The sequence below is a fragment of the Nipponia nippon genome, unplaced genomic scaffold, assembly GCF_047370975.1.
Source record: "Nipponia nippon isolate SJK-2023a ecotype South Korea unplaced genomic scaffold, ASM4737097v1 scaffold_1, whole genome shotgun sequence".
Classification (NCBI taxonomy): Eukaryota; Metazoa; Chordata; class Aves; order Pelecaniformes; family Threskiornithidae; genus Nipponia; species Nipponia nippon.
In genome coordinates this window covers 44,896,596-44,913,019 of record NW_028262290.1, presented here as the reverse complement: position 1 = coordinate 44,913,019, position 16,424 = coordinate 44,896,596, and the positions used below count along the sequence as shown (strand labels likewise).

The following is a 16,424-nucleotide window of genomic DNA, read 5'->3' as shown; positions in this document are numbered from 1 at the left end:
AATGCTGTAGCTGGTTTCCTAAGAATAGTAAGGTAGGAATATTTTAAAACAGATTCCAAGACAAATATGACTGCTTTGAGATCAAAGACTCACAGAATCACAGAATGATTTAGATTGGATGAGTTGTTGTAGGTCATCTGGTCAAAACCCTGCTGAGAGAATGGCCAACATATATCGAGTTGCTCAGGACTTTCCCCAGTCAAGTTGTGAATATCTTTAAGAATGGAGATTTTGTAACATCTCTTGCCAAGAGAAGTAATTAAATTCAGTATTTTTTAAGTACTAAAAGACATCAAAGGTGCTTTGATACATGATTTCGTTGTCATAATGCCACAAGATATACATAGTGAATAAATCTCTTTCTGTAGGTCTAGCAAGGTGCATACTCTAGATTTCAGTTGCAGAATATTTATTTGGTTTTATAAAAGTAGCTAGTATATTTTTCAGGCTGTTGTGACTGAAAGTTCAAACTCTGAAGGCAGGTGAAAGAGAAAAGCACTGACCCATAATGTTATCTCTATTTAGCTGGTGGAAAATGAATACTCTTCAGGACCAATTTGTTAAAATGCTGCAAGTTTTATCCATTCAAATTTTTTCAAAACTAATTTTTCAAAAGTAGTCTTGAGCCATTCAAAATCCACTGAAAATCCTTTTAAAAGAAAAAAAATATTGAAAAATCTACAGCTTTCAGAATACTCTGATAGATGACATGTGGCTAGGAAGTATGAAATAAGAATATAAACATGGTTGGTTTCCTAATGGCATTCAGCTTATTAGATTGACATGCAGAATTATTTGAAACAAAAAGGAAAGTTGAAGGTAGGTGTTTCTGTACCAAATATGTTTCTGATGACATTTTAGAGGCATTTTTAAACTTTTTTTTTCAGCGAGTGATTTTTTTTATATGTGATAAATTTGGTGATTTTCTAGAATTTTTACTTTAAATCAATTTTATATTGTCAAAAGCAAAGTCTTTTTTGCAGATTTTATTCAAGATAATGATTAACAAAAAAGAAAAATTTCTATCACTCCTGTTAATGTTGTGGAGTTAGCAATAAGTGACCAATATAATTGTGAAAATGTCTTGCTTTCATAATTCTGTGTTCTTTTCCTCCTACTTATGATCTCTTCTTTATTTATAACTTTGAAATACATTTTGATTTAAAGGAAGATTAGAGGATAAGTGTTGTCTGATGTTTCTGATAAGGAAGGAATAATGTTATCCATATATGTCAAGTTTAAGGATTAGTTTATAATTTCTTATTACATGATATGAATTGAAATATAAACTGAAGTTTTACTGCATTGCTCATTTTTTATAGATCAAGAAGAATATTTATCATTTTCTATTTAGAAATTAAACTTAATTAGACCTATTGCTTAATGATCTCAAAAGCTGTGAATTCATTAGACAAAAGATTATTTGGTATAGCTAATGAATGATAAAATTACCTTAGGGAATATTCTTTATTGATTTGAACATTAAATTTTTATACTGCCTGTTGGTTTTTTTCCCTGTTAGTAACGGGCACCAGTAATGTTGGTCCACCAAAGACACTGTGCAGATGCATCAAATATACTTCTTATCTGCAGATTTTCATGTTCTGTAGGAGAGATGTGTGGCCTTCAATTATTTCTGACCAATCTGCCAGTAGATAAGACTTCTTCATTATTTCCCTTCTCTTAGTAAACTTTGCTGCTATGCACTGATTGGCAGTTGCTGGAGATACTGATGTCCAGAAAGTTTAATAAGAAAGTTCAATAACTAACTTTGCTTAAAAGAGACATGTGTCCCCATTAATGGTTTTAAAGAAATACTGACTACACCATACCTAAGTGTCGTGTAAGAATTGCCATCATGTTTCTGATCACAGTAGTCATTAATCTTTGAAGGATTATTATATATTATTATTTTTGAATTGTCTCTAATAATTGCCTCATTATGTGCATTCCTGTGAATGTGAAACTTGGTTTCAAATGGTGTTTTAGCTTGTTGTAATAGTACAGTCCTTCCTGTGATGTTCTGAGTTAGAAATTAGCAACTTTCCTTGAACCTTTATCAATTTTTTCATAATAATAAAAGTTACCTAATCACCAGCTGACCTTTCCTAGATCTTCTTTCTCACAGCAAAATCATAGTTCTGGTAAGGACGGAAAAAAACCCATGTTACTACTCCTGCTTCTTCAGTTACGCTCTCTTCATTCAAAACAATTAATCAGCTGAATATGGATTATGAAAGCTGAAACCCAGTGGATTTATGTGGAAAACTGGTTGATTGTACTTTTGAAAATAAAATTTCGCATCTTGATGACTTTTTCTTCTTTCAGTTACATGCGTTGACTTCATAAAAAATGAATGAGGTGCTAAAAGGCAATGTAACTGTAGTCTAAATTTATTCAAATATTTTTTGATATTCTATTTATATTTATTATTCTGGGAGTATATAAGTAGTAATTGTGTTCTCTGAGAACCCTGAGAAAGCCTTAAGAACACTTTAAGCCTGCAGAAGTCTTTCTCTTTTGATAATCAGATAGGAAAGAAAATAATTGTTTCTCAGTATTTAGCAAAATATTTAGCAAAACTATTTAGCAAAAGAAGTTTTCCAAACATTGCAATGCTAATTTTGTAAATAGTTCAAAGTTCAATCTCACAAAGGTATAAAAATGTTTGTAAGTCTGGTCTTGTGAAGGTATTGTTACCAAAAAAGGGATTTCTGTCAGGTATGTTTATTTTGCTGTGCAAGCAGCAACACCAGAGATAAAAAAGACAGCTTTAACTGTACACTGAGTATTTTCAGTTTTATTCTGGCTCTGTGAGCACTTTGAAGTGTAAATGTCTAATTGTATAGAAATGTAATTTTAATGTTATGCAAATGCAAAACTTATACTGCTAAAATTATTTTCAAACAAGTCTAATCTATTACCCATCATCTGTATTTTCTATATACTCAGACATTTGGGGTTCTCACGCTATTATGGTTAATTTCTCCTTTGCATGGAGCTCAGTAAGCAGAAATTTATCAGGCTTTCGGGATGTTAGCAAAGCAGCTACATCTCTCGGAGACAGCCAGATAGCCTAAATTGCACTAGTTCTGTCCAAGTTCTGCTTACCAGTCCTTTTCAGAGAAACAGAAAATGAAAATCAAACCAATATCTGGAACCAGTCATTGAAATCTAATTGAAAACTACTCCTAGGGCGAGTTAAGAATGATAATAAATGCTTTCATAAGTGATTCACTCACACTGGTGCCTAAGAAAGATGAATATGTCAGTTGTTTTCTCGGTAGCACCATCAAAAGTCTGAAAGACGCTGCCAAGTGACTTGTAATATTCTGATCTTTTTCATCATTCTGCATGTTTCAGTAGTCTAACCTGAGGTGACAAAGATGAATGTGACACATTGTTCATCAGAAAGGAGAGGTCATACCTGCCAACTTGATTATCTGAAATATTTTTTTATTTGACCCATTTCTATTTTAGAGCCTCAAAAATGTATTACATTTACACTGTGTACATTTAGAAGAGGAAAAAAAGAGACATCAAAAGATAAGTCCTAAATACAGTCAAGCTACTAGGCTTTAGAATAGATGATGTTTACTTTCTTGCCACCTGAGTGTTGAGCTTTCTGTATTGCAGTGTTATCTGTTTAAATCCTCAAAAAAACCAGAAATTTTATCCTGCCCTCCCTGTGCCTGCTTGTAAATTCAGTAGGTGAAAAATGGACAGGCAGGAATTCAAATATGACCATATATCAAAGATGTTTTTCCGAGTAAAAATACCAGAATCCTACTGGTTGCATTTACACAACAGCAAAAGGAAGGGCAATGATGACAGCGTGATACATAGTAATTTTTTTAGTCAGGATGTGTGTGAGACTTGCTCATTATCAGAGAGTTTACTAAGAGCTGCTCTGTTGAGAGTGTCAGAGAAGGTCTGAAGCTTCTCAGGTTGGCAGTAAAATGCCTGTGGTGGCAATAGGGCTGAGTCTACTCAGTGATAAACCTGGAAGACAAATGAACCTGCTTAGGGATGTGCTAAATTGCTCCGAAGGTGAGTTATATGGCAGGTAAACAAGAAAAGTCTCTACAAGAAGAAAGGAGGCTCATTCAAGTAAGGAAGGCAGATCACCCTACATAACACAAGATATATTTTTTCATCATCTAGTTACCATACCTATTAACCAGGAAAATGCTTAACTGGATCCCATGTAAAATGCACATATCCCTTGTGCAATTCAGGGGGTTTACCACGTGCTGGCTAGCTACTCTAGTTGATGACTTTTTTTTTTAAATTACCCAGTCAATATCCTGCAAACCAGGACTAGCATGAGCCATTTTTGTACTCATTCCTTCTAGTAATTTCACGCACACACCCCAAATTAATATAGATTGATATCTAATACTACAGTTTGCATCCAATTCTACCTTTGTAAAAACAGCTGCATAAGGTCTTTCTTGGAAAAAGTCTTAACACAGGAATTCTGTACTTTCTAAATGCTAATCACCTCTATTTAAATGAACAAATTCAAATTGTAATGAATTTTAAATACATGTAATAGTTCATTGACTTGAATAATTTAAGGGAGGCAAAAAAACCCCAGCTTTTAATGTTGACATTTTAACAAAGGCACAGAGTTGCCCAATTAATGTTCAAATTGTCTTTGTCTTTAGAAGAATTTATTTCAATGAACAGATACTTAGCAAGTCTTAAATAAGTAAAATGAGTGCTTTAAAATAAACTGTAGCTATTAACATGTAACACTGGATGAAAAACTGAATGGATGTGGCCAAATGTTGCTCTGGATTAGTAGAGTATAACAAGAAGAAGATTGTGAGAAACCTGGAAAAGCAAAGTACAGATCTTTACCTGTTCAGAAAGCTGTCCTGTGTCCACATGTAGCCATCACTTTTCAAATCTGTGAAGGGAGTGAGGGCATGAAGTAGTCGATATAGTCCTGATTTCTAGCAAGATCTGGTAGATCTCATTGGACAAGTGCTAAGATTTCTTATGGGATGGTGTTGGATGTAATGTAAACCATAATGCAGGTTTTTCAAACAGTGCTGTTAATGTTGGACAGATGTCTGCAGGGGTCCAGGCAAGTTTTGTTACCCTAAACAACCGTCTTCACTCTGATTATGGTATTGTATGCTAAGAAAGCAAGTATACTCTATTTTCAGTCTTTGATATCAGTTTTTAGTTATCTGGAGCGTGAGGGAAAAATTATCTTTCGAAACTAAGAAATATTTTTTGCTTTCTCTGGTACTGTTTACTTTAAGATGCCTAAATATTTCCTTAATTTTTGTGTGATCATTTAAAAAACGGAACAGGACAAAACCAAATGGAAAATCTATACTCAGCCTTGGTCTGGTACAAGATGACAACATGAGTTCTTACCCAGAAGGAAATTAAGCTATATGAGATACAATAAATGTGTAATCTTATCATCTCCCGTAATAATTTTATGACCTCCAATAATAAGTGAAATGCTTAGAGATTGAATAATCTATTAGTAGGTAGGTAGTTCAAAAATATGAATGTGATCTTTGTCAGTGATAGCTCCAAAGCACATAGGATAGAAAGGAGGAGGTATAACAGAGGAGAACTGAAGGGGGAAACTATATTTTGCAGACAATCATTTTCTGGTTTTATACATTCATAATTTTTCTTATTTCAAGGAATCACAGAATGGTTGAGGACATAAGGAACCTCTGGAGGTCATCTTGCTCAACCTCACTGTTCAAGCAAGATCATCTAGAGCAGGTTGCCCAGGACTATATCCATCCACAACTCAAATCAAAAATAGTTCATTTCTAAATTTTGAAGTTCAGAAATAAAAATCAAAGGGAATATTTGCCAAAGCTGTTCCTTTGCTGTTAATAATTTTGTGGCATAATTTTCTAGAAAATACTGACCATTACTAATGTTTATTTGTCACAAAACATAATGAAGCAAATGAAACTTTAAATTATTTAAAATTTAATCTGAAACATATGTAAAATAACCTTTCATTGTCATTTGTCTTCGGTTTCTTTGAGATTATTTTTCCTATGCAGATTGCCTTGTTTTAGTGGACTTTGTTTGTGAAGAAGATAGAAAATAATTCACAGGGATTAAAGAAAAAATATTTATGGAAAGGTTCCCAGGCTTTTCACAAACCTGCAAAATAAAAAAGGAGACATTTTGACTATATTGACAGTAGAGCAAAATTTTTCTAGCATTCCTTCAAAATTGTATATGATTAGTGCTTCTGTTAACTTTTTAAAAAAAATTCTTAATCAGCATAAAAATCCTAAGCCTTTTAAATACAGGACTATTTTTGCCAATGATTGCATTACAATCACACTTTTTGTTCCATTTTAGTGTGGGTTTATTGTTTTTCTGCTAACAATTCACTATAACGAATCTTGAGACTATCATACAGAGAAAATATTAAAACCAAAGTAGAGAGCATTATCTGAGCTCCTCATCCCTTGTCATTTTTCCCCTGTGTTGTCTGACATACTCATTTGTCTTCTGACTCCATGTTTATCCTGTTGCCCTACAGCACTGTTTCACGTAATGTGAGTATGAGTATGAGACTTCCAAGATAAAAAGCTGTCAGTGCATCTGTTCTGGTCTTTGAATTGCCTCATTTAATGTCACATACATTTTACATTTCATTTTGGGGAAATTTTCTTGTATTTTTATCTTACTGTTCTTCCTAAAATATGATAAAATTTGTGTAAAAACTGTGGAGAAGTCTCTCTGAAACACAAGGCTATTTAAGTCATTTTAGCAATATGTTGGACTCATATGAAATATGGCAATTTATGTCAATTTATCTTGCTTGATTAGGATGTCCATGTGATGTCAGTACATACTATATTGGGAGATTATGGATTTTTGACTGAAGAAAGTGTCCATTTAATTTATGATTTAGATATAGATTTTTTTTTAAACTGTACATGATTTAACTCATAAACCATAATAACTTACTGAATCTTTGTTACTGAACCAGCAGCCAATAAATTAACTAATTTGTGTCACCATTTGATTTTGAAGAATGAGCTGCTTCAGGTAAGTTAGAAACCAGGACTGCAAAAATTATCTTTTAAGTGTAATGTTATCACAAATAAAATCTGTTTTCCCCACCACCACTACCTTTGTTGATAATGGTCAGCAGTTTATAGGGACTCAAAAAAATATTTCTAAGCTTAAAAAACTAACCTGGTTTTTAAATTTATAAAGGGGCATGCTATGTGATTCACATTTATTTCCATTCATCACGTGTCTGTGGTTTTAAACATTTCTTTTCAGATAGAATCTAATGAAATTCCATATTTTGGGCCAAGTCCACATGTACAGCATTAAGATATGTTCCAAAACTCACAAGTCAAATTTGATATTCATCCAATATTTCAATACATATATACACATGCACTATTAATTTGGAAAGTTAAGATCCCTTTCCAAATAAATAATTTTCTTTAAGTTGTTCATAGTCAAAACTTTTTTAGAAGTCAAAATGTTTACCAGTAACATAAATGTCTCAAGAACGTGGCCTCTATTTTATCTCATAAGGGAAAATTTTTCAACAGTTTCTCAGCCTCATTGTGTAAAAATTACAATATTTTATCTAACTTCACATGTTCAGTGTGTTTAGATAAACTGAGACCACTTTAGGAGCACATAAGTAAAATAGCTATCAAGTATTTGTTCAGTTTTGCCCTGTTTTCCAGAATCTAGCCCATGCTATTTTAATCTACACATGAATATGCACATGCACTCAAACAACTTTGTAAATATTCCTAATTATCATCATATAGCCTTTGCTTAACAGTCCTTCTGTATCTTTAAGAGTAGGTATTTTGTCTGAAGGAGAAATGCCTTTTTATTAATAAAACCTTGGTACACCAGGTTGCCTGAAAAATCAATCTAATTTCTCCTCATGATCTACAGAGGCAAGGGAGAAATATCTAAAGGAGCAATTGCCTTAAATTTCATGGCTGCTTTAGTATTAAGGCAATCAAATGTGAAGTATCAATACATCCGCATAGCATGAGTGACTGTATCCTGTTATTCTGATGAATAGTAGAAGTAGAAATGAGGAATGTGAAAAAGAAAAACACTAACTGAAAACAGATTACATACAGTGCTACAGTGATATTAAATATCATCAGGCAAGATGATATCTTACTATGTGTCCAATTTTAATGAAACAAATCAAGAGAGAACCAAATCAATTCAGTTTAATTAATTTAAAAGCATAGATGTCTCAATTCCTAGAAATTAGAGATCATTCATTCTCTTTCGGTTCAGAGAGGAAAATGTGCTAAACTTCTGCACATAGTAGTACAATTTTTTATACTAATTTTACTCTTCTGTGTAGCCCCTCTCAGTCACTGGGGATCCATACTAATCCTGCATTGGATAACATATGAAACAGAAGAAATGAGGGAAATCTGAATAAACATTGAACTGAAATAATTTAAAACTTCTCTTACTGTACCTGTCAGTTTTTTTTTTTTTTTCCTGACTATTTCTTGGCTTTTTAGTTATTGCATGACAATATAGTGTTGAGCACTCTGCTTTATTCTTGAGTGTTGTGGTACAGCTCTGTTTTCTTTTTTGAGTTTTATAAACTTGTTTGATCACCAAACCAGCAGATACTTGAACACATGTTATTCATTGGACCTGAGACTATATTGCAGTATTAGTGTTTGCTATTGGCAAAAAAATAAAATGTTGAGGTTTCACTGTAAGTGGTAGAGGAATGGACCTTCTCTCTGTCTTTGTTTATAGACCATAAAATATCTAATAAACTGTGATGGACAGTAATAGTGTAGATTTCATACATGGGGATTTGAAAAAGCCATTAATTTCCAGTGTGTTACAATACAATCCAACAGAAAAAAAGAAGAAAAAAAAAAACAAAACCAATAGACACTCCCCCATTTATTTTAATGTATATTCGATGAAGAATTCTTGGTAACAAACCTCTTCCCAACAGTAATGAAATAAACTTGTGTAAATCACTTTTTTAAAAGTACGTGACATAAAAAATCTCAAAGGGTAAAACATCTAGTACAAACATTAATTTTAGGTACATTTATACCATTGGTAAACTTACTAACTTGTTGACTATTAATATGACTGTAGTTATTTTTCCTAAACTGTTTTCCTTACATGTTCATTACTGACATTTAAGACAGAGAATGCCTCATGCCTCGTTAATGGAGAAATCAGTTTCACAAAGAGATTTAAAAATAGATCTATTCCATTAGCAGCACTGTATGAAATATGGGTTGATCTATTTTCCATAGCAGTAGTGTACCAGTGCACACTGGAAATTGTATTTTATTACTAATGGCATGGTTATAAATCAAAAGTTGCATGATGTGTCTACTCCCTGTTCAGATGTTCTCCAGAAGTTGGCATAGTGGTGACTCATACTCTGTTACTCTTTAAGGATTTGATATTAAATTACTCAAACTTAATAGATGGATAGGTAGGGAATTAGATCCTAAAATGGGTTTGAATAAGCTCTAGTTCATACATCTATGTCAGAAAATCTGCAAGTAATGGTAAGAGTCAACAGCATTGTTGTTACTTCTTAGCTGTAGGTAAAGTCTGTTCAAAGTAGTGCCTAAAAACAGTCTGTTAATTTGCTATTCCTAAGCAAGGAGGTTCAAAACTCCTACATAGGGATATTCGGAGGGGAAAAAAAACCCTTATTGTTATTTGGTAATAAAATTTGTAAGATCACATTTTTAAATGCATAGCTGTGAACTTGTATGTGGAGACTGTATCTACATTGCAGTGTAACTACAGTTACTTGATTTTGTATTCCTGCCTAGTGGTTCCTTACACTTCACTTGCATTAAATTTCTCTGACGTAATCTGTCAGCAAATATGTAGAATTACTTCAGGGAGCTTTTAATGAGATAATAGACCTTTAACAGCCACTGAGTATGTGGTTTAGCTTTTTTGTTGTTGCTAGTACAATACATATTTGTTCTGATGTTTTTGGATTGTCATTACAGGCATCCTTTATACTAGTACTTGATTGTAAGTGAGCTGCCAATACACCATATTGTGTCAGTGGTTCAAGGTTTGTAGCTATGTAAAATTTGACAGACATCAGCTTACTTGCATGAAATATTTGCAATTCATTTGAAGAAAGCGTCTGAGGAATTTGTCAACGCTATTGATTTTTCTGTCAGATAGTCTACATGGGCTGGACGGAAGAACGGGAACAAGACTCCCTTCAGGATCGAATGTACACACCAAAGTTTCTAGCACTGAGAGGATCTTCACTGTATAAATTTATAGCACCTCCAGTAAGTATATTTCTCATACTTAGTGGGAATAAATGTTATTAAATAAAATAATTTCATGTAATATGTACAAGGCTTTCACAATGAGATATCACCAACAGAGCTAACAGGATTGCAACTTACAGCCTGAAAAGTTCCAGGGTATGTGGTATAGAAGTGACAGAAAGTAGATGTTCATCAGATGATTGGGCATCTAACAAGAATTTATTTTCCCCCACTTACCTGAGCACTTAGAAAAATACAAGCAAAATCCACTTGTGCTGAAAGGAGGCTTTTCATTTTCCTTTGGCACACAGAACAATCCTGAAACAAGATGGTTAGATTCAAACTGAACTATCATTCTAGTCAAACTGCTAAGATTTGGAAAAATATCAAAGCTTTTTGCATGCTATGGAAATGGCAATATCTCTGTATTTAGATTTCATCCTGAATGTAACTTTTATGCTGCTTGGCAGCACCAAAGGGAAGGTAGGGAAGCACATGAAATTGTTTAGGTTAAATATATTAATTGGAATCTGACTGGCAACAGTGGGCAAAATTTTAGCTGTTGTCTCATACTCAGCAATTTACTTTCACAGTTTTATGGTACGTCTAAACTGCAGTAAACAGAGATATCCTCTAGCTGACTTTTAACCCAGTAGCTAAGGAGCCAGTAGCAGTCCCATAGTGGCAGCAGGGAGAGTCACGTGGATTTATTTGTTCTGTTTATTGGGTGGCCTTTCTGACTGCTACTAAACCCTGTGTTGTCAGATCGAGGCTGTAGCTCCTTCCTGCCTGAATCATAGAATCATAGAATAGTTTGGGTTGGAAGGGACCTTTAAAGGTCATCAAGTCCACCTCCCCTGCAATAAGCAGGGACATCTTCAACTAGATCAGGTTGTTCAGAGCCCCATCCAACCTGACCTGGAATGTTTTGAGGGATGGGGCATCTACCACCTCTCTGGGCAACCTGTTCCTGAGGTAGTTCAAAGCCAGCTTGCAAGTCTTTACATCATTCATCAATCACTATTCATGTTTGTTTAGCAAAGTGTTTAAAAACATGTGAAAGACATGAAGAATGGAAGTAAGTATGAACTGAAAACTTTGTGTGGTCAATGTTGGTACACTAGTTCACTGGTATGGGAGTTTGGCTCTGCCATGGTTAGTATTGGAGTTTGGGTATTGTTGGTGGATATTTGTCAGGATCAGAATAAAATGTGAGATTATGCTGCCAAGCACCTTATTCAAAAGCAGCTGTCCTGGCTTTGGCAGACCTACTTGAGCATTTACTGCCTGTCAAATAAAGCCACCTCCATTCTAGACACTAGACAGACGCAGAAACAATGCTGAGAGCTCCCATTCAATGCAAAAGAGGAAGATTATTCTTTTGTAAGCACTATGGAAGGAACGACAAGCCTCTTTACTAAGGATGCAATCATAAGTTTCCAGGAGTAATATGCTGCTGGTGGGTAAATGGGTAATGGGTGGTGATTAATGGGTGTGGGAGGAACGTGTTCATAATAGGGCTGTGAACCACAGTGATGTGAGTTAGGACAATTTTGGCAAGCTGCTGCTGTATGAGACAAGCCACAGATCCTTGAAGTCTTTATAGGTCTTGTTTCAGCTGAGCTGCAAGAACAACATGATTTTGTTTTGCCAGATTCTGCTTTTTATTCTAAAATAGAAAGCCAGTTCAAACACAGAGAAAAATATTTTCTCCCCATGGAGTAGGAGGGAAGCAGAATGACAGACATGCTTTTTAAAGGACAAACAGAGGAAGAGTTCCTATAGAGCTACCTTAAAAACATGTAGTGTATGTAATAATTGCAAACTTATATGCCCAGCAAAATTATCTTCTTATCAAAGACTGCAGTAGGCCTTTTAAAAGGACTTCTAAAATCCTATTTTCTATATGCAAACTTTTACACAGGCAGTTATGTTTGCTATTCTGCAGGTATATGTGTTCATCTCCTCCAGGGGTTACGAAAGGTTAAGAACAAACTTTCAATGCCACAGTTTCAGAGCTTCTATTTAAAAGTTATAAGAAAAGAAACCCAGTTTTAATTATATTTGCAATGTAAACTCCTTGGATTAAGTTGTTTTCTGAACAGAGATGTGCTGCCAACTTTTTAACCAGAAAATCAAATGAAAGTATTTCCCTGGTCTCTGCCAAAGTCTAACACATTAGGGAAGTGTGTGTTCAAACAGTGTATATCAGCAGCCTCCTGCTGCCTCTTTTTTTATCTGTTTGATCAATAGTATTTCTAATTTCCGTGCTTGGATAAATTAGTAATTCTAATGTATCTTATTTTCATTTTGAAAGCTTTAAACAAAATTACTTTTTTTTTCTTTTTCTGTTATTTCTTGGTACATTTTCTCCTTCAGAATTATTAAGTGTGTCAGGTCTGGTGGTTTTCACTTTCTTACAGTTTATAGCTGGAAATCTCAGAGAGAATGAACTTAAATTGAGAGAGAGATGCTAACACCTTTTCTTCTGCTACTCAAACTTTTCAATTAAAATATTAAAAGTGAATAGGGCAAGCAATTTTTATTGGTGTCTTAATTCTACAGTTGCTTTTGCTTTGTACATATCTTTATATAGAAAGAGTTTTGTTTCAACCTGAAAAGAAGTCCCTTTGTAAGTACAAACAGAAGCAGAAAACTTGGGGAGAAGGGGGGAGCTCTGATATTTTTCCCCAAAGTATGGAGACTATAGTAAGCTTTTAAACATAGCTCTGAATGGCTTTGTGCTTCAGCAGCAATAGTAACTACTTTTCCTGATGGAGCAATATGACTTCAGCTTGTGTGGCTCATGTTTTGGGCTCAGTGGAGCTGTAGCAAGGCTCCTCTCCCCATTTCTGTGTTCATGGTGAGAAAGTTAACTTTTTGTCCACAGTAGAAAGAGAAGCTTTTTTTTTTTTCTCCTTTCTTTCTTTCCCTGACAAAAGCTTTTTACATGTTGTTCATCACATCTCTGAATAGCTTCTTAAAACTCGGGTATAAAGATTGCATATTTCCAATATTTTTTACTTCCTCATTCTATATCAAACAGTTTGCTGGTTCTCAGTACTTAATCATTCCCTTCCTTAGAAATCTGGTTTAATACCCATACTTCAATAAGACAGTGAAAACTGAGTTTGAGGATGACTGCAAATAAATAAAATTCTAATAGAAGAGGAATTATGACACTGTGGTTTTGAACTTTTCATTCCTGACTGTGATTTCCTCAAAGGAATTTCAATTACAATAGTGTCTATACCCAAAAATTAGTTAGGGATAGAATTTTTTCATACAACATCAAAATAATTTTGATCAAGAAATTTTTTACCAAGGCATCCAAACCCATAGATGCTTCTCAGACATGTTTTGTTTATTAATGATTGTTTTCTCTTTAGATAAAAGATAAATTGGTCTCATATATTTTCTTCGTATGCTGTGGATACCATTTCATGATACATTTTTCAAAGAACTTTATATTCTTGAATCTTGAAAACCAAATAAACTTATGTCTTCATCAGCCTCTTCATCTTGCCTAAGAATTGTAATGATACAACCGCCTTCCTTTGCAGCTGGGCCACTGTTCAAAACTTCTTAGCATTACGATTTTTTTTTCATATATATCCTCAATTTTCATTCTATTTTGTGTGTTCTTCTGTCTTTTAAAACTGTGAATGATTCTCCTCTTTCCTTCTCACAGTTTCCTTGGAAAGTTATTTATAGATTACTGTGATAGCGCCTTGAGTCTTCCCTTACTGAATATATTCATCTATCCTATTCTGTCTTATTTAAGTCTTAACCCTTACCCTTGCATGATTTTATTGAACTCTTTTATCTGTGCAAGTTTTTGTGTGAAATAGTTGCTTAAAATTATACTGTTAAAAGCAATTGTCAAATCCTAAGACAGAGGAGAAATAGACTATTATTCAAATCTTAGTTTATTAGGGTTTAGGAGTAGGTTAATCTTGGTAAGAGAAAAAGAAAATATATATTTGCTTCTGTTATTTCTTGTTTGTTTTTTCCCCTGGATTTCAAGGCATGTGGGGTAAGTGTCTGAGACATTGCAAGCTTGGAGAATTTCATTTTATGGATTTGCAAACAATGTAGGTGACTGGAAACAAATTGTGGCATGCAGTTACAAGGAGGGAAGTGGCGAGAAACATACCTTCTTATAGGCAAGGCTCTGTGAGAAGAATTCAAGGGCTGCATCCTCTCAGGATCTCCATGCAGCCCCCACCAGTTTGCAGGAGAAGCCTCATCATTCAGCATAGAGCAGCTTGCATGCAAAAGCACTGTGTTGTAAGCACAAGGAGACAGGCAGGACGTCTCCTAAGCACTGCCTGGGTGGAACAGTTTGGTCCCTGGTAGTTATTGCTCTGAGACAGTGCTTGGTCTTTCGGTATACATTATACTGGATGTAAATGCTTTAGGGATAGATTTTTTTTTTTTAAATAAACTTAATTCTTGAAATAAACAAAAAAAAAAACTTACTTTCTTTTCCTTTTTGTTTTGTTTCATTTTTTTTTTCCAAGGTCACAACCTGGGATTGGACACGAGCTGAGAAAACATTTTCAGTTTATGAGATAATGTGCAAAATTCTCAAGGTATGATGAGAAAGTATAAAATAAATTACCGCTTTGTCAGACTAGTTGACAAGCCAGAGCATAACACTGCAACTGGAAACTGCATGTGACCACTTTACAGAAAGAGATCAATTTTTTCCCTTTGAAGTCAATATCAGAAGTCCTGGTGTCAGTGGACACAGAGCCAAACTAGAAGGCGTGGCAAAATTGGAAATACACTGATTTTGACTAGGAAACTATTTTATTTCTCCATAATGCTGCATGGGTTTTATAGCTTTACTTTAATGTCCTATTTAACCAGTATAACATTTCTTTTTCTAACTGAAAGGCTAAAGAAATAGCGAACAATTTGGTTGCTTTCAAATATGTTGATGCAACTAACAGAGGCTGCAATAAAGATTTCACTAAGACAGCAGAGTCCTTAAAATATGCAATACCATTCTGAAAACTTTTGTCTTATTTTTTCCAGTTTCTTCAGTTTGCCTTAACTGTAATAAATGGGAAGAGATAATGAAATATGTTTAGAATGTTAAAGCTATGAGTAGCAAATTGAATAGGGCCATTATTGTACATTGTATTTAATTTTTAATTGTGAATTCATTCAGAATTAATATATATGGTCTTCTCTCTGTTTTAAAAACAGTGAAAAATAGTTTTCTAGAAGTTCAGAATTTCTCTCTCATCTAAAACATGAGGAGAGGAAAAGGAGATGAAAAAGAGATGAAAAAAAATTGTCTCTTTCCATTCATCTGAAGTGCTTTCCTGTGTATGTTGGTTCCGGGTTTTTTGGCTCAAAATTATGTAAAAGATAATTTGTCTTTTCTGAAGTTTCATTTAGGCAGAGATAGACTAGTATCAAAAGGAAGTATGAAAAATCATATTGCAAAAAAGTGTTTCCCATTCGGAAGACCTTATATTGACATACGGTTGGACTTGATGATCTTAAAGGTCTTTTCCAACCTAAACGATTCTATGATTCTATACATGGTACATTTCCTAGTTTTTGTAGGTCACATAGGTGCACTATACTTTCCTAAGGGAGGCAGATTACAGATGGAACAGCTCAATAAAATTCAGAAACTTTTTACATCAGAGACTTATAGTCTGAAAAAAACCTCTCTGCTATCAATTTGGGACAAAAAAATGAAAGGAGTTATTTTACTGCTATGTTGGCTGTGAGGCCTGGAGTCTTCATCAAGGAATAGAACATCCCAAATGTAACAAATCCCATCATTGTGGTATGTCCTTTAACTACGAAGTGTGTTCAAACATTGACTCTTTAGTAGTGAGAATTAACAGGAAAAGTTTGTCACTCTGTGAAGACATTGCACTGAGGATATAATATGAACAATGCTCTTAGAGCACAGTTAGGCTTTGAGAGAGATGAAAAATCTCACTTGTGACATGCACTTTTTTTTTTTTTTTCTGGTAACTTCTGAGTACTTCAGGCCTTGAGCCTGGAAAACAGTAAGCAGCAAGGTAGTTCTTCGCTGAGAAGTAAGCCTGTTGGAATCAGGACAACTCTTCCTTGTGACTTATCCAAAGATTT

The 16,424-nt window shown here is 34.2% G+C and overlaps 1 protein-coding gene across 8 annotated transcripts in view; it reads left to right on the top strand.

The window, feature by feature from the left end:
• Window positions 1–16,424, top strand: part of SNTG1 (syntrophin gamma 1) — a 355,828-nt gene that overhangs the window by 289,323 nt on the left and 50,081 nt on the right. For all 8 annotated transcript variants that reach the window (XM_087753570.1, XM_087753564.1, XM_087753555.1 and 5 more), the window contains 2 exons: window positions 10,203–10,319; window positions 14,825–14,896. In XM_087753570.1, coding sequence (XP_087609696.1) covers window positions 10,203–10,319; window positions 14,825–14,896 — 189 coding nt within the window. The remainder of the gene's footprint in view (window positions 1–10,202; window positions 10,320–14,824; window positions 14,897–16,424) is intronic.